The 18,248-nt window shown below is 42.1% G+C and overlaps 1 protein-coding gene across 2 annotated transcripts in view; it reads right to left on the minus strand.

The window, feature by feature from the left end:
- Positions 1–18,248, minus strand: part of LOC132822234 (coatomer subunit gamma-1) — a 73,916-nt gene that overhangs the window by 51,354 nt on the left and 4,314 nt on the right. The window contains exons 1-4 of one of the 2 annotated variants that reach the window (XM_060835346.1): positions 15,407–15,586; positions 7,893–7,945; positions 5,088–5,168; positions 434–505 (exon numbers count right to left, since the gene is read on the minus strand). In XM_060835346.1, coding sequence (XP_060691329.1) covers positions 434–505; positions 5,088–5,168; positions 7,893–7,945; positions 15,407–15,443 — 243 coding nt within the window. In that variant the 5' untranslated portion in view covers positions 15,444–15,586. Of the gene's footprint in view, positions 1–433; positions 506–5,087; positions 5,169–7,892; positions 7,946–15,406; positions 15,587–18,248 lie in introns of those variants that run through there. The other variant, XM_060835347.1, reaches the window with a different exon arrangement.

Below are 18,248 nucleotides of genomic sequence, written 5' to 3' on the forward strand. Positions count from 1 at the left end.
ATCTTTGGAAGTGTTGTTGTTGGAAACAGTAGAATAAAATGTGCTGTGCTTGAGATAGGCACTTCGGACAGTATGTCACAAAGGTAGAGTACTGGTGGCTGAAATCTGGTGGAATCAACTTGAAATAATAAATCACACATGAAACACACTATTTTCAAGCATTGTTCACTGGAACACATTGGTATAAATAACCCAGTCATAAAACAGGCAGAGCTTTCTCCCCCACCAGCAGTTAATAAAAGGTAGTCCTTGGGTTGCAAACAAACTCTGTTAGATTCCATTCACAACTTGAGTTCTACACAATCGGAAGCACAATGCAGGACAACATAAAGCAGCCATACCCAAATACAGAAAACTGTCCTGAGGCAGATATTTAAAATTACATCACCCTGTATTGGTTCGCATTTGTAAATTGGAAAACTCCTCTACTTACATCATTTGACTGGAAGAGCTTGGTCATGGCAAAAAATGCCTCTGTAGCCTCTATGGAACCAAAATGCTCCCCCTGTATAAAAATAATACAAAAACTCAATTTTTACACATTCACAGAGCATGAAGTAGTAAGGTAATTTAATAAATAGTGGCTTTCCCGTGTTTAACCTTTACATGAAAAGAATAACATGTCAGATCTTAGTTTCAAAAGTATCCTCTGGACCCTCTCCATTACTAACCTCAGGAGCCTTTTCACCCAGCCTTGTCCTTCACCAGGACCATATCTCAATTCATTGTGAAACCCTTTCTCCCCAATTACTCAGTTTCTAAACTAGGACCAGTTGTCAGCCAACGTGTAATTAACTACCTTTACTTCAGCAAACTTTATGAGCTACACATCTGTCTCTGTGGGAACTTATTCTCAAAGAATCACTATTTTTAACTTCTTCCAACAAAATTATTTAAGATTTGCAAGGTCTTGTTCAACCTTCATCAATTTATATCATACTCTCTCTAGTAAATTTATTAAAGGTTTGACTATTTTCAAATTTATAACTTTAGGCCTGTGCCAAATCATACACATACAAAAATGGACATTTCACATGGCATATAGTGAACTTTAAATGTGAAATCTTCACAGTATTCCCATAAAACTATCACCAGCTAGGCACACATTAACCAACACTCCCTCCCTGCAGTCACTTCAGGTCTGACAGCAGGAATTTCCAGAGATCCCTTTGCTTGACCCCTTGAATAAATCCTGTAACACCAGTCCACTTGGCTCTGGTAAAACAGCCCTGTTCCAGGAAGGCTGCTTCATCTACTATCGAAAGATTTTATACATAAATGTTTTTATTTTCAGCACCAAAACCAGCTGCAGTAAGCCTCCCAGTCACTTGTCTATGTGCAAACTCGCATTTTCATCATAACTGAAGTCACATGCTCACTGTTCAGAAACTTGGGTGAAATAGATTTCTCTGAACGTAATCCACTCTGGATCCAAAGGTACCATCATATAAAGAAAACAGATGTTTCACAGAGTGCAAGGTTCATCACAACTCTCAATTGTTAATAGCATAAAAGCCACTAGTTTGTCACCATGGTAGTTTTATGAAAATTGCAAGTGGGAAAAAAAATCTGCTGGACAAATAGGAAAACAGTACGAACAGCTCCAAACTTACCCTTTTAAGAATTTTACTTCCTTTTATTTATGAAGATCCAAATAATGTCATTTTTATGACTTATGTTATAGCCAGCTGCACGGGATTTTTCATTGGGAACAATTATTTTAAAACCCCTCCCACACTGAACATGCTGCAGTTTGAAGGTTAGCACCTTAAAACTTACTTAAAATGCAAAAGGTCTGTTCGTGAAGCACCAGCGCCACCTGTTGTCGACAAGTCAGTAATACAAATTGAAACAAATTGAAAAGCAAAACTGCTCCTGAAGGGCAAGTACATTTCTCCATCACACATCTCTAATTACAACAGTCAAGTACACTAGTGATTAATATGTCCAGATGCTGCAATCAAAATGTACAGCAATCAGTAAATTGAATAAAAAACTGAATTATACCAATCAATTCAGAGAGGTATTGGGCAAAATGGCTTGCTTCTGTGTTGTAAGAACTGGATAATACCAGTTGATGCCAAAACCGTTGCACTATGGAAGGTCAATCCATACCTTAGTTATGGGGGCCAGTTTTGGTTATCAGACAAGAGAAAACTGAGACTCTGCAGAATAACCATAAGATTGGTCTACATAATGAGAAAGACTGGAACAAACTTGGATTTTCACCACTGAAGTAAACAAAAAGGGATTTTAGCATGGATGAATAATGCAGGAAAAAATACTTCTGGACTATTCCTTCAAGATAAACAGCAAAATTTGGACAAGATAGCAGAGTTCAACTTGGGGATGCTTTCCCCAGGCATTCTTCACAAAGCTTTTGAAATATGGTGCTCTCCATTTGGTACCAGAAGCAAATGGCCTGCAATCGTGAAGTGACTGAGATGCTGTGATCGAGGGTGGGGGGAGAAGAGACACGCCCACAGGTTTGTCTTGAGTAGATAAGTGAATGAAGAGCACTCGCCATACACATTTATCCTTTTAAACGCCCTTCCATATCCATAATGGATCCGGGATCTTTCAAAAATCTGTATAATCACACAGCACAGCTCATTCAGGCCTCTGTTTCAACTCTTTGAAAGGGCTACCAATTAGTTTTCCCCTCCTCACTCTTTCTCCATCATCCTGCAAATGCTTTCCTTTAAGCATTTCATTTTTACCCCATTTACCAGTATCTTGCTTAATTGAACAATTGCACTTAACAGAACACTTATGTTGCTGAAGCCCCTCACGAGTCATTATAATTGTATTATGTATTTGATCACGTTCACATTTTCCATTGTCTCAACCGAATTTGGAAAAAAGCATTCTTCCAGGCAGCAAAAACACTGCACTACCTACTTTACAAAACTTACACAAATTCACTTTGAAAAGTTTTATCATGGCTTTAGGGATTCCATTATTCAAGCAAAACATTTCTAATCACCACCGTTTATAAAGGGCTGCACGGTTGCACAGTGATTAGCACAGCTGCCTCTTAGCGCCAGAGACCCAGGTTCAATTCCCACCTCCCCGTGCACATTCCCACCTTCCTGCACGTTCTCCCCGTGTCCGTGTGTGTTTCCTCCGGGTGCTCCTGTTTCCTCCCACAGTCCAAAAATGTGCAGGTTAGGTGAACTGGCCGTGCTAAATTGCCCATAGTGTTAAGTGAAGGGGTAAATGTAGGGGAATGGGTCTGGGTTGCTTACGCTTCTGGGGGTCGGTGTGGACTTGTTGGGCTGAAGGGCCTGTTTCCACACTAAGCAATCTAATCTAATAAAAGTAACATCCCTACATTTAAAGGTAATTACATCTTGGTTCAGAGGCTCACTGAAGATATTACCTACTATGGTAATGAAATGTCTGAAAATAAACCTTCCAGCTCAGCAAGCAAACCTGCATCCAGAGCCTCAACCTGAAATACAAATCTTCTCAAAACTCAGTAAATACACCTGATCAGTAGTTTAGCAATAACAAATCAATGACTACCACCTGATGAAGGAGCAACGCCCCAAAAGCTAGTGTGCTTCCAATTAAACCTCTACGACTATAACTTGGTGTTGTGAGATTTTTAACTTTGTACACCCCAGTCCAACACCGGCATCTCCAAATCATGATCACAAGACAGGACACTTCCAAGCTCATCGGCCAATAGCAAACCTAGTATCCAAGGGACTTGCAAAGTCCATTTTGGTTCCATGTCATTTTATATCCCTTGTTGGGAAAAAATAATCAATCTCTCTCGCGTTTTGTGGGAGTGTGTACCAGATATGAACCACATTTCCAATGAAGAAGTGTTCTCTAACTTCCCACCTGAATGTCTTGGATCTATATTTTCTTTTAAGATCATGCTCCTTAGTCCTAGACAGTGAACAGCAGAAAATTTATTTTCAGTTTACTCATCAATTGCCTCCTCGATCCTAAAAGATCTCAATCAAATTACCCTTTAACCATCTAAATCTAAAACCCAGCACATGTGCTAAGGAATTGTAAAAGTGAAAAAGCAAGCAGAGATGCATTCAAGTTACACAAACACAAGAGGAGGAATGGACCATAAGGATGAGGTGAAGTAGTGTCAGAGGAGATTCATAAGAAGCATAAACTATAGGTTACATACCAGTCGGTCCATTGCTGTGCTGCACATTCCATGTAACTATAAAACCCACAAAACCTGTGCAGCTATTTTTAATCTGCCGGGACCATTTTTGGAGAAAATCATCATTGCTGGTATTTCCTTGCATCAGTACGACCACCACCTCAATCCTCCTCTGCTCTACCTGATACCAGACAGCGTGCAGTTCTGATAGCAGCTCATTGTATGCTGCGTAAAAGCAACTTCCAACCACCATCAGAATCAGATTATGTTGAGCAGTTTATTTTCTCGGGAGCAGCAGAGGCTGAGAGGAGACTTGATGGAAGTTTATAAAATTATGAAGTGCACAGATAGGGTTGACAGTCAGAGTCTTTTTTCCCCAGAGTTGCAACATCTAATACTAGGAGGCATACATTTAAGGTGAGAGTGGATATTTCAAAGGAGATGTGAGGGACAAGTTTCTTTTTAAAGACTGTGAGGTGGTAGTGAAACAGAATGATAGGGGCATTTAAGAGAGTTTTAGATGAGCACATGAATATGCCAAGAATCGAAGGATAGAGACCAAGGGCAGGCAAAAGGGATTAGTTCAATTTGGCATCATGTTCGGCACAACGTCGTGGGCTGAAGGGCCCAGTTCCTGTGCTGTACTGTCCTATGTTCTGAATTGCAGTCAACAGCCAGGGACCCATGTTTTCTGTAAACTAGTTCTTAGAAGCAACACTTGGGATTTTACACCAATTACTGAAACTAATAGCTTCTTTGTTTATAGTCTTCACTGCACAGCCTCACATTTACGCACACTTTGTGGCAAAGCTCCCCAAAATTGATTCTGAATGAGTCTTTCAGATTGACATGATCAGTTACAAATCGTTCAAAGGTGCGCAAGTACATTTCAAATAAATTACTGAGTAACTGTTCAAAGATTATTTCTCAAAGATACAGCAAGAGGCCTAACCTGATTTATCAGATATAAGATCTTGGTCAGAATGTGAGCACATTTCCGAGGATTGATGGGAGTTTCGTTAAACACTCGAGCCTGCAACAAAACAATAGCAAAAACGTAAGTAGTGTATGTGTTGAATCATTAACAATCTCAGCAAATCCACATGAAATGAAGAGGCAGGTTGAGAATACCCATTCAGTCCATCAAATCTCTATTTATTACCTGATCATAAAATCTAATGCAGTTTCCTGCACTAATTCAACCACTCATGGCAGACTTTGATTATCTCTTTCTTTGGAATAAAACAACCAGATCTGTGATTATAAAGAGCTTTGCCTGTAGTCTCAATAGATTTTGAATCAGCTGGGTAAGGCGAGACAAAAGCAACAAGATAAAATGTTTCAGTGAGTTAATGGGAGAACGCAGCACTTCACAGCATATTGCTTCCCTCTGAAGCTATTCAGTTAAATCCACACATCAGCATGCACACACACACACACATTTCAAAACTTACTCCTCTAATTTTTTTTCAGAAAGGAGAAAGTTGAGGATGACTTAACAGAAGCATTTAACAATACAAATTTATTTGGTAGCCAGATGCTTAGAAAACTGTGAACTATAAATAAGAGTCACTAATAAACCCAAAAAGGAACTTAGCAGAAATCTGTTAGCCCAGAGGGCTCCCACACGGAGTAACTGAGGCGAAAAACATAGATGTATTTAACAGCATGCCAGATAAACTCTTAAAGGAGGAAGAGAAGAAGAATTGTCTCGAATATGGTGGCGGTAAGCTTCCTTCTTGAACCGTTGTAGTCTCCGGAACGTACGGACATTCAATGCTGCTCGAAACGAGTTCTCGGATTTTTAGCCAGAAAAAGTGAAAGAATAGCAACATAGTTCCAAAGTTAGCATAGTGTGTGGCTTGGAAGGAAATCCACATTCATGATGTTCCCATGCAGACACTGTCCTTGTCCTTCTAAGTGATAGAGGTCATGGGTTTGGATGGCATTGTTGGAGGAGCCTTGGTGAGTTTTATAGATGGTACACACTGCTGCCAGTGTTGCTGGTGATGAAGGAACTATTAAATGTTAATGGGCAGCCAATCAAATGAGCAGCCAATCAAATGAGCTGAACAAAAACAGAACTGCAAATGCGTAAATCTAAAACACAAACAGAAATCACAGGAGAAACTCAGCAGATCTGGCAGCATCTTTGGAGAGAAGGCAGAGTCAACATTTTGAGTCCAGTGACCATTGACCAAAATAAGCTTTCCAGCAATTTCTATTTCAATTAAGTAGACTGCTTTGTTCTGGATGGTGTCAAGTTTCTCGAGTTGTTGGAATAGCATTCATCCAAACAAGTTGCACCACATTCTTAACCTGAACCTTGCAGAACATAGACAAGCATTAGGAACATAGGAAGTGAGTTAGCCACTACAGAATTCCAAGGCTAACCTGCTCTTATAGCCATTAATTTATATGGCTTGTCAAGTCCAGTTTCTGAACAATGGTAGACCCCTGGATGTAATACATTCAATATTAAATGCCAACTGTTATACTCTGTCTTGCTGGACAGATCATTGCCTGGCACTTGAAGGGCATAATTGCTACTTGCCACTTATCATCCCAGGCTTGAACGTTGCCCGAATCTTGCTGTATATAACTATTTCTGGTTCAATACCCAAGTATTCACAATGCTGAATGTTGTGCAATCATCAGCAAACATCTTGATGAGATTGGATTAGATTCCTACAGTGTGGAAACAGGCCTTTCGGCCCAACCAGTCAACACTGACCCTCCAAAGAGCAATCCACCCAGACCCATTTCCCTCTGACTAATGCACCTAGCACTATGGGCAATTTAGCATGGCCGATTCACCTGACCAGAGCACCCAGAGGAAACCCATGCAGACACGGGGAGAATGTGCAAACTCCACTCAGACAGTCGCCCAAGGCTGGAATCAAACCTGGGACCCTGTTGCTGTGAGGCAGCAGTGCTAACCACTGAGCCACCGTGCCACCCTGAAGTAGCTGAAGATGATTGGGCACTTCTCTCTCCACCTTGGAATTCAGCGATTTTGCTGATGCTTGATTCATGCAGTAAAGGCCAGGAACCAAGTTTTCCTGACAGAACCGAAACTGATCATCAGTGAGCAGGTTATTCATTTGCATGGGTTGATTGATAATACTGCTGATGACCCCTTCCATCACTTTGTTAATGTTAGAAGGCAGCCTGACAGGGTGGTAAATGGCTGGGGTTGTACTTGTCCTGCTTTTTATGGATAAGAATTGATATAGCTGCACTCATGCAGGTAAATGCAGAGGATTTAATCACAGTCTTGACTTGTGCCTTAATGATGAGCCCCAACAGACAGTAGGCTGCATGCACTACCTAGGTCTCAATACTGAAATCAGAATGTGGGCATTCGCATTAATTGGTGCTCACTGTAAATCTTTTGCCTCTACATGCCATCATCTCTACTTATGTGACGTCCTACTGCCACTCAAATCTAGCTTCACAGAAAGCCTTGATCCTTGCAAGCAAAAGGGAAGGCCACCAGCCCTGTGCACCCAACAGTGGGTGCACATTTGAGCAGGGTCTTCAGAGCTGCAGTATGGAAACCATGAATGGTCAGCATTCTGACTGACAGATAGACACATAGACACACACTGTGGCAGGGGTCACTGTATGGGAAGCTGCCATAATCTGTATCTTTTCAACGTCAAGGGAGTGTCGGAGACACTACGGTATCCCCACCTGCTGTAATCTGGAAATTGGCAAACTACTGCATTTGCATAGCACAGTAATCAATGCTCACCTCCTGCAGTACAGAACCTTTGTCCAGGTGCTGGAACGGATTTGAGCCCCCACCTAAGACAAAATAAGAAACAGGTTGATAAAACCAACCAGAACAATGTAAATGCAATCATGAATATCAATAAACAATACTTGTCCAATGCTTTAACAAAGAAAACATACTGTTTGATTAAAAAAAAAGCAGTATAAGGTTCTTAAGCTGTTTCATCCTCCATTACTACTACCAATAAACTTCTACCTGACTTTCATTTCCACTCTAAACTCATATTTCTTGCTTGTCAAAACATTCAAAAAAAATTATCAAGCTCAGTTTTGAATGTTTTCAATTGCAGAGCATTCATCTGCAGGAGGAGGACTGTGGAGATTCTTGGTGACATAAGAGCTGGGTTCCTTCAGCAAACATACGAATACTGACCGGGTTTTCAGATAATGTCAGTGTCAGGCAGCATGTAGGGTGAAAAATAGAAGGAGGCCAAGGATAGATCCTGGAGAGGGTGGGAGAAGTGACACAAATCTAATGATGAAGAAGAGAATTGTAAGCAGATGATTCTCTGAGATAAAAACAGAAATTGCTGGAGAAAATGTGTAGACGTCTGTGTTCAGATAGGTGGAGGCAGAGACCAGCAAGAGAGAGATATGAAAAGGATGCATAAACAAGGAGAGTACAGGTAACGCCAGGACAGAAGAAAAGCTGAGTAAGTAATAATAAAAGCTAAGAGTAGGAGAAAATGGGTGAGCTATACTGAATATAACCCAACAAAGGCAGTCATGGGCCTCGGAGTACATGAGATTGGGTGACTGTGCTGTGATAACAGGACCTGGTATCGGGTTGGTAACAAATATGGAAAGATAGAATAAATATCACCTTTTGAGCTGCTAACAGTTCTGATGAAGAATTGCCAGACTCGAAACATTACCTCTGCTTTATTCTCACAGATACAGACTTACTGAGTTTCTCCAGCAATTTGTTTTCATTTCAGATCACCAGCATCCACAGTTCTGTTTTATTTTAGTGATTCTATATGACTGTTAATTGTAATTTGAAATTGCTCCTGCTAAAGAGCTGAGGGATGTTTTTCTACATTAAAAACTGAAATATTAAAGTTGTTGTAGCAAATTACTGCAGATACTGGAATCTGCAGTGAAAACAAATGCTGGAAATCACAGCAGGTCAGGCAGCAATCAGAGAGAGAGAGCAAGCTACTGTCTCGAGTCTAGATGCAGAGTCCATCTAAATTCAAATTGTTAACTTACTCTCTCTTCATATTAAAGTTGTTGCTGACTGACCAGCTTTATTTGTTTCTATAGGCCTTTCCTGAAAGTAAGACATACTTGGAACTTTGTCATATGTAATGCTCTAAATATTTAAAGCAATTATCAAAAGGAATCATGCCTACAGGCATAGAGCCAACTGAGCATAAATTATCACTTCAGCCCCTGGGGCATTAACAAATAGGTTTGATCTGGTTATATTATCAGACGCCCCAAGCCAATTACTGTCAGAGTGCAATAAGAGATTCAGCATAAATCTTTAGTATTTGATTTGGCTATCACTTCATGTGAGGTGCGCAGTCACTTTGTATAAAAGAGGAGGAAACATCAAGGATCTTTCAGTAGAAGTGAAAACAATTGTGGGAATTGAGAAGTTGGGGAAAATAGCAAGCTTGTTGAAAGTGAGCGGTTGCAAGGTTTTAAATGAGGACTGGAATGAAGACAAAGACGGCCTGCAGAGGACAAAGGGAGGCAGCCACTGAGCTGCCTCCATCACAGCCTAAATACTGGGCCACTTCCTCACCATGTCTTAACATGGGGACATTGAGGTTAAATGCCATTTACTACCATTTAGCTTCATCTGGTCTGGGACTTGTTCAACACTACCAGCTCAGCTGGTTGTACCCTCTTCCTTTAGTCAGAAGGTTTAAAACCTCTCCACAGACTCTACAGCAAACATTTATGATTAACCCTCCAATGCCATAACGAGGGACATAGTAATTCACATGCAACATTACACTAAGGTTCACTCTGCTCTCTAGTGGGCCCAAAAAATCATATGGCACTACTTTGAAGTTAAGGTAGTCAACATTTCATAGATCCCCTACAGTGTGGAAACAGGCCATTGGGTTCAACAAGTCCACAATGACCCTCTGAAGAGTAACCCACCCAGACCCATTCCCCTACTACTACTCTAGATTTATCCCAACTAATGTACCTAACCTACACATCCCTGAACACCACGGGCAATTTAGCACGGCTAATTCACCAAACTTGTACTTCTTTGGATTGAGGAAGGAAACTGGAGCACCCGGACAAAACCCACACAAACATGGGGAATATGTGCAAACTCCACACAGAGAGTCACCCGAGGTCAGAATTGAATCCGGGTCCCTGGTGCTGTGAGGCAGCAGTGCTAACCACTGAGCCACTGTGCCATCAAAAAACAATCTTGGATTTCAGCAAAAAGAGTATTTCCTGACAGCTCTCGCATTTGTTTAGCTGTGATAGGGGAGTGTGAATCGAAAGTTCTCCACCTCACTTTGCTGCCTTGATTGATTGCATCTCCTTGTTGAACTAGCAGAAACAGCTCAGTCAAAAAAGTGTTGGACTGAAGATCTAAAGCTCCCTGGTTCAAACATTTGCTCCCAAGTCAATGCCACTATAAAACAAACCACCAATATTATTCTTATATGTGGGAACATGCTAAGTGCAAGTTGACTGCTCACATCGGTTCAAATTATACAAAAGTACTTCTTTGGCTGTGGGGTGAAATGACCTGAGGCTGTAAAAAGCATTACAGAAATGCAAGCTGTTATATAACCAGGTGCCTGCTGTTACTGATCAAGTAAACCTTTATTTCCTACAATCTAGTTATAATCTATTGTTACTTCTGCTCAACCAAAGTATCTCTATTTCAGATTTAAAATTAACTAATCTAGCATCAACAGCTGCTTGTGGAAGTTCTGAACTTCTATCAACCTTTGCATGTGGAATTGCCTTTTAGACTATGTCACTAGATCTAGAATCACCAACTAGTGGAATTAACTCATCTTTCGTTACACAGCCTCTTTCTGTTATTATCTTGAAGACTCCAATTCAATTCAGTACCAATTCTAATGTTTTGGAAAAGTGCTTACAAAGCCTGCCAGATCACAGCACAGACATCAGCAACTGCCACCTCCACCCCTCAAACACACAGACACGCGTTAAATGCTAAATGAGGGTTTGTTTACAGAAGCAAAAGAGCCTTTGCTTCACAAAAATCAGCCAAAATGAAAAATGTTTCTGTAAATGAACAAGGAACATATATCTATTTATAATACAGATGGAATAAATATGTTTCTTAAGTATCTGAACTCTTAAACATGCTGCCCCTTGCCTGGAAATGTTCATACTGGCTTTGGTATCACCCAAGCCTACAATTGTTTTCATCAAGTGACAACAGATGTTGATGGGCTATAGATCTAGATAGGAATCCAGCAGAAGTAATGGAATCGCAGAGGGTTGGGCTCCAGGTAATTAGGAAGGCAAATGGAATGTTGTCCATCACTGCTAAAGGGATTGAGTTTAAAAGTAGAGAGGTTATGTTGCAGCTGTACAAGGTGCAGGTGAGGCCTCACCTGGAGTACTGTGCGCAGTTTTGGTCTCCCTATTTGAGAAAGGATGTACTGGCACTGGAGGGGGTGCAGAGGAAGTTCACTAGGTTGATTCTAGAGTTGAGAGGTTGGCTTATGAGGAGAGAGTGAGTAGACTGGGATTATATTCACTGGAATTTAGAAGAATGAGGGGGGATTTTATAGAAACATATATAACACCATTTTATATAATAAAATTATGAAGGAAATAGATATGATACAAGTACAGAGGATGTTTCCACTTACAGGTGAAACTAGGACAAGTGGGCATAGCCTCAAAATTAGGGGGAGCAGATTTCAGACTGAATTGAGGAGGAACTTCTTCACCCAGAGGGTTGTAAATCTATGGAATTTCCTACCTAATGAAGCAGTTGACACTACTTCAGTATACATTTTTAAAGCTAAGTGCGATTTTTTTTTAACAATAAAGGAATTAAGGGATACGGTGAGAGTGTGGGTAAGTGGAGATGGGTCCTTGAAGAGATCAGCCATGATCTGATTAAATGCAGAGCAGGTTCGAAGGGCCAGATGGCCTACCCCTGCTCCTGGTTGTTATGTTCTTAAGAACGATCAGGCTACCTTTCCCACCTTAATTCACAAACACTGGTACTAAAGTTTATGCATCTAATAGCACGTATCAAAAATTTGTTGCATCCAATTAGTACATTCACTACTGGTTCATCATTCCTTGAAAAATCAATTTGACAGTAAACACCCACACTTCACAAAGTTCATAACTGACTGTTATTAGTATTGGAAAAACAAATATATTGTAAGTAATGTTAGATAAAATTTGAGTAAGGGAAAATATAAAATAGAAACGTTGCTGAAAAGAGAACTGCTGAAGTTTTACTCTTGCACCAATCAGGACAATTGCAAGATTATAAAATTTCAAATAATCACAACTTTTCTATTACACACACTCATTATCTGTTGAGTTGCTACGCACAGATCCATAAATTCTGCCTCAATCTACATCTTTTCACCCAGCAACTCATCTGGTCTAAGTGTGCAACTCTTCATGACAGATAAAGGAGTTACAAGGTGGTGTCCATGTTTTTTGTTATCCAAAGGATGTCCATGCCCTTATCCCCAGAGGATTTGAGGTACGGATGAAAAGGGAGCTGATTGGCTGAGGGAATCAGACCTGCTGACCATTGATACAGAAAACATAAGGGAGAATTATCGTCTCAAGCTGCTGAGGGGCAAGGCTTAAACATACTCCTTTTGCGTGCAAAGAACAAGCCGTGTGTATGAATGCATGCCACTTCGAGCAAACATAAATGAGCCAATTTATGAGCTCAACTGTTACCACTTGACAGAAAATTAAGTTCATTTATTTTTCTTTATTCTTTCATACAAAGTGGGCTTCAGGGCTAGGACAATATTTATTACTTATCCCTAATTGACCAGAGCGCAGTTAACATCACATTGCTGTTGGATAGGCAAAAGTGAGGACTGCAGATGCTAGAAACCAGAGTTTAGATCAGAGTGGTGCTGGAAAAGCACAGCAGGTCAGGCAGCATCCGAGGAGCAGGAAAAATCGACATTTTGGGCAAAAGCCCTTCATCAGGAAGGGCTTTTGCAAGAAACGTCGATTTTCCTGCTCCTCGGATGCTGCCTGACCTGCTGTGCTTTTCCAGCACCACTCTGATCTAAACCTCCATCCCATTGCTGTTGGTCTGGGTTCACATGTAAGCCACACAAGAATGGCAGATATACTTCCCTGAAGAAAATGAATTGACCACTGGTTGCCATTAGACTAGTTTTTTTTAAATTGCTGATGTGTACCAATTTCGATCATCTGTCATGACAGGATTCAAACACATGTGCCCAAAACATTGGCCTGGGATTTTAGATTTCTAGTCCAGTGACATTTCCACTGCTTCCTCGCAATGCATTTTTTTCTTCTGTTCTAACGGATCTCCTGTATATTTCCAATACTTTACAGGTACGTTTTATTTTGAACCTAAGAAAAGGCTATCATTATGGCTAAACCAGATAACAAGGAGAATAAAGTCTGAATATTCAGGAAGGAAGTGGATAGGAATTTGGCAGAATAAATCAGATTGAGCAGTGTGTTGATTATTTGGATTTTGCAACAGCCAAGCAGCTCCACTGGTCTTTTCCAGCAGATTGTCTTTGAAGTGTCCAACCATTAAAATGCTCGCACTGAACTCCTACAAATGCTGTCAAACCTCTAGAGGCAAGCACTGACAGATTTGGTACATCATTAAAAATAAAACTGATGACAAAAAAAATTATGCTAACTTATAGTAATTCGTGTACAGAGTCAAGAGTGATTCCTGATGAAGGGCTTTTGCCAGAAACATCAATTTTCCTGCTCCCTAACCTGCTGTGCTTTTCCAGCACCACACTCTTGTCTCTTGATCTCCAGCATCTGCAGTCCTCACTTTATCTTACTGTACAGCAGAGCTAGCCCATTGATAAGTCAAAAAAGTATGAAACATTGATTATAGACAGACAAGAATCCACCACTGTGATTCATTGTTGTTTTTCAGATAGGAATAACATTTCTGGTGGGATTCTAAAGAGATTAACGTGTGGATTTCTGCTCTTCCTGCTGTACGTACAAATGACCAAAACTTTGGTGTACAGGGCACAATTTCAAAGTCTGCAGATGACATTAGACTAGACTAAGTATAATCAACTAAAAGAAGCATTGGGCAGAGCTTCAAACTCACAGAAGGTAGATAGAGTGGACATACAAAGTTTAATGATTAATGAGAAGTCTAAAATGATTAATTTCATTAAGAACAATGTGCAAAGATAATATCAAAAAGGGTACAATTTTAAAGGGGGTGGAGAAGGAGAGGGACTCAAATTGGTAATTGAAATTGGCAGGGCAGACTAAAAAAGCAGTTAATAAAGCATCAGGAACCCTGACTTTCACGATTTGAGCATAAAGCAAAAGTTAAATTTGGTCCAGCATTAACTGGGCCACTGTACTCAGTTCTGCACACCAATTTTTCAGAAGGGCATGAAGAGGAGGCTGAGAAAAGATTTGATAGATGAGATCAAAATGGCTAGGAATCTGTAGAAGCATATAGGAAGAAAGTGTTCCCAATGGTGAGAGGATTGAGAACGAGAGGGCACAGATTTAAAACAATTGGTAATGAGGGAAATCTTCATTACACACGACTGGTTAGGATCTGGAATGTGATGTGTGTGTAAGAGTGTAGACATGTGAGTAAGTGCAAGTGCAAGTGAAAGAATGAGTGTGCGAGAGAGACTATAAGTGTGTGAGTGTAAACATGTGAGAGAGTATGTGCACACATGAGTGAGCGTGTGTGTTAGACAGTGTGTAAGTGCACATTTGATTGTGTAAGCATGTTTGAGTGTGGACAAACACACACGTAAGCAGATTCAATCAAGCGGGAACAATATTACTCTCTGAAAATGAAGCATGTGCAGGTTTATGAGGAGAAGGCAAGGGAATGGCACTGGATGAATGGTTCAGTCAGAGATGCAGCACAGGCCAATTCACCACCTACCGTGCAAGAACGAGTGTATGAGTCCAGCCAAATCCCAGCCCTGGGGTAAAAAATGAGGTCTGCAGATGCTGGAGATCACAGTTGAAAATGTGTTGCTGGTTAAAGCACAGCAGGTCAGGCAACATCCAAGGAACAGGAAATTCGACGTTTCGGGCATAAGCCCTTCATCAGCCCTGCCCTGGCAAAGTGTGCCATCGCTGTGCTCAGATAGCACCAGAAAGTGAGTTTCCAGCCCACACGGAGCAGCCTGAGAGAGGCTTTACCTGAACTGACTGTATGAGGAACTTGCCCACCACTTGCTCCCTTAGGCCGGTGCTGCCATAGTAACCAACACAGGCCCCTTCACCCCATCCTTCATGACTGGCACTTACCAGACTCCTCGTCCTTTTTGTCGAACTTTTTCAGCATCTTCCCAGCCTTTGAGCTTTTAACTTGCTGATTTAAGGGGCGCTCCAGGAGAAGGCCTGGCTTCTTCCAGACTGTTGCTCTAGGTCTCCCCTACTCCCAGCCACTCTCAGAGCTCCAGCTCCCACTTCCGGTGTCAGTCCCTTCACTTCCTGCCAACCTGTCACAACGACACGTCACTCACCCCACGTCTGCGCAAGCCCGAGGCCGGCACTGCCCGCGAGGAGCCGGCAGTCGGAGCATGCGTAGCATCGCAGGTTCCCCCGTCGGGTCTGAGCGTGCGCAGCATCGCCAATCCCCTGTCAGGTCTGAGCGTGCGCAGCTTTGCCGTTCCGCCGTCGGGCCTGAGCGTGCGCAGCATCGCCAGTCCACAGTCAGGTCTGAGCGTGCGCAGCATCGCCAGTCCACTGTCAGGTCTGAGCGTGCGCAGCATCGCCAGTCCACTGTCAGGTCTGAGCGTGCGCAGCTTTGCCGTTCCGCCGTCGGGCCTGAGCGTGCGCAGCATCGCCAGTCCACTGTCAGGTCTGAGCGTGCGCAGCATCGCCAGTCCCCTGTCAGGTCTGAGCGTGCGCAGCTTTGCCGTTCCGCCGTCGGGTCTGAGCGTGCGCAGCATCGCCAGTCCCCTGTCAGGTCTGAGCGTGCGCAGCTTTGCCGTTCCGCCGTCGGCTGCTCCTGCACAAGCAACAGAACGATCCATGCGCATGCGCATTAAGCTGGGTTTTTTTTAACATTACTGGATAATTTATATTATTATTAATTTGCCAATTTTAGCAAGTGTAGAAACTGGCCACGTTGGACCCAAATAGCCATTGCTGTGTTTATGAGGGTTATACAAAGGTTAAAATCACAAAAGGAGGCCATTTGGCCCCTCTAGCATGAGCTGGTTCTCTGGAAGAGCAGCTCAGGGAGCCCCACTGAGTTCCCTCCTCAAGGGATTACAAACACCTTTAGATCTTAACACAAAGGAGCAGATTTGGTCATTCAGCCTCTCTAGGTTTTGATGAAGTGATCAGTAAGGTTCTTTGATGAAGTGGTATGGCAACTGTACCAGTTCGGGATCAGAGATAGTTGCAGAGAGCGGTGAATTTGGCCCGGACAATCACAAATGCTCACCTCCCATCTATAGAATCCATCTATCAGACTCACTGTCAAAGAAAGGCTGCCAGCATTCTCAAAGATCCATCCCACCCTGGCAATGTTTTTCTACAACCTCTACCTTCAGGGAAAAGGTACAGAAGCCTGAACACACACACCAGAAGGTTTAGAAACCCGACTGTTGTTAGAATACTGCATGGACTCACAAACTCTTAACATTCGCTTGTACCTGTGTTTTTGTTTTTGCCTCTGTTTACCTATTATCTACTATCTCTGCTACTTAACTCTGTGATCTGCCTGTATCGCTTGCAAGACAAAGCTTTTCACTGTGCCTCGGTACACGTGACAATAAATTCAATTTGATTCAAGAAGGTTGACGTGGGCAGGGTGGTAGACAGAGGCTGTGTAGATTTCAGTAAAACCTTTGATAAGGTTCCACATCGTAGGCTGCTGTTGAAAGTCAAATCACATGGAATCCAGGGGAATTGACAAACACAATTGGCTTGATGGTAGAAAGCTGGGGGTATTTGTGGAAGGATTTTGTTGGCCTGGGGGCCAACAGCAGTGCCTCAGGGAATGAAGCTGGAGCCATTGCTGTTAGTAAGTTTGCAGATGACACTAAAATGGGCAGTGTTGTGGACAGTGAGGAAGGTTATCAGAAATTGCAGCAAGGGACTTTGGTCAGCTGGGGAAGTGGGCTGAGAATTGGAAAATGGAGTTTAATATAGATAAATATGAGATCTTGCATTTTGGAAAATCAAAACAAGGTAGGAGTTTCATGGTGAATGTTAGGGCCTTAAGGAGTGTCGTGGGACAGAGGGACTTCGGAGTTCAAGTGCATGGTTCTCTGAAAGTGGAGTCCCAGGTAGACAGAGCAGTGAAGAAGGCTTTTGGCACACTAGCCTTCAGCAGTCAGGGCATTGAATATAGAAGTTGTGAAGTTATGTTGCAGTTGTACAGGGCATTGATGAGGCCGTATTGGAGTATTGTGTTCAGTTTTGGTCACCTTGCTATAGGAAGGATGTTATTAAACAGGAAAAAGTGCAGAAGAAATTTACAAGCATGTTTCCAGGACTCAACAGTCTGAGTTATAGGGAGAGCTTGGACAAGCTAGGACTTGTTTTCTTTCGAGCGTAGGAGACTGAAGGGAGACCTTAGAGAAGTGTGTAAGATCGTGAGAAGCATGGATAGGGTGAATGCACTCAGTCTTTTTCCCAGGGTTGGGGACTCAAGGACTAGAGGGCATCAGTTTAAGGTTAGAGGGGAAAGAATAAAAGATAACCTGAGGGGCAACATTTTTACACAGAGCGTGTTACGCATATGGAATGAGCTGCTCGCAGAAGTGGTTCAGGCGGATACATTAACAACATTTAAAAGGCATTTGGACAAATACATGGATACGTTTAGAATGATATGGGTCAAGTACAGGGAAATGGGGTTATCGTGGATGGACATTTTAGTCGGCATGGACTAGTTTGGGCCAAAGGGCCTGTCTCTGTGCTGTAGGACACTGACTCTGTGAGAAAGTGACGACTCCAGATGCTGTCGAGTCAGAGTCTAACAGTGTGGTGCTGGAAAAGCACAGCAGGTCAGGCAGCATCCGTGGAACAGGAGAGTCACTTACACCTGAAAAGTCAACTGACTTGCTGTGCTCTTTCAGCGCCACACTTTTCGATTTTGACCTTATAAGTTTCATCATTGCTGATACGTTTC

This window comes from Hemiscyllium ocellatum, chromosome 14, assembly GCF_020745735.1.
Source record: "Hemiscyllium ocellatum isolate sHemOce1 chromosome 14, sHemOce1.pat.X.cur, whole genome shotgun sequence".
NCBI classification, from domain to species: Eukaryota; Metazoa; Chordata; class Chondrichthyes; order Orectolobiformes; family Hemiscylliidae; genus Hemiscyllium; species Hemiscyllium ocellatum.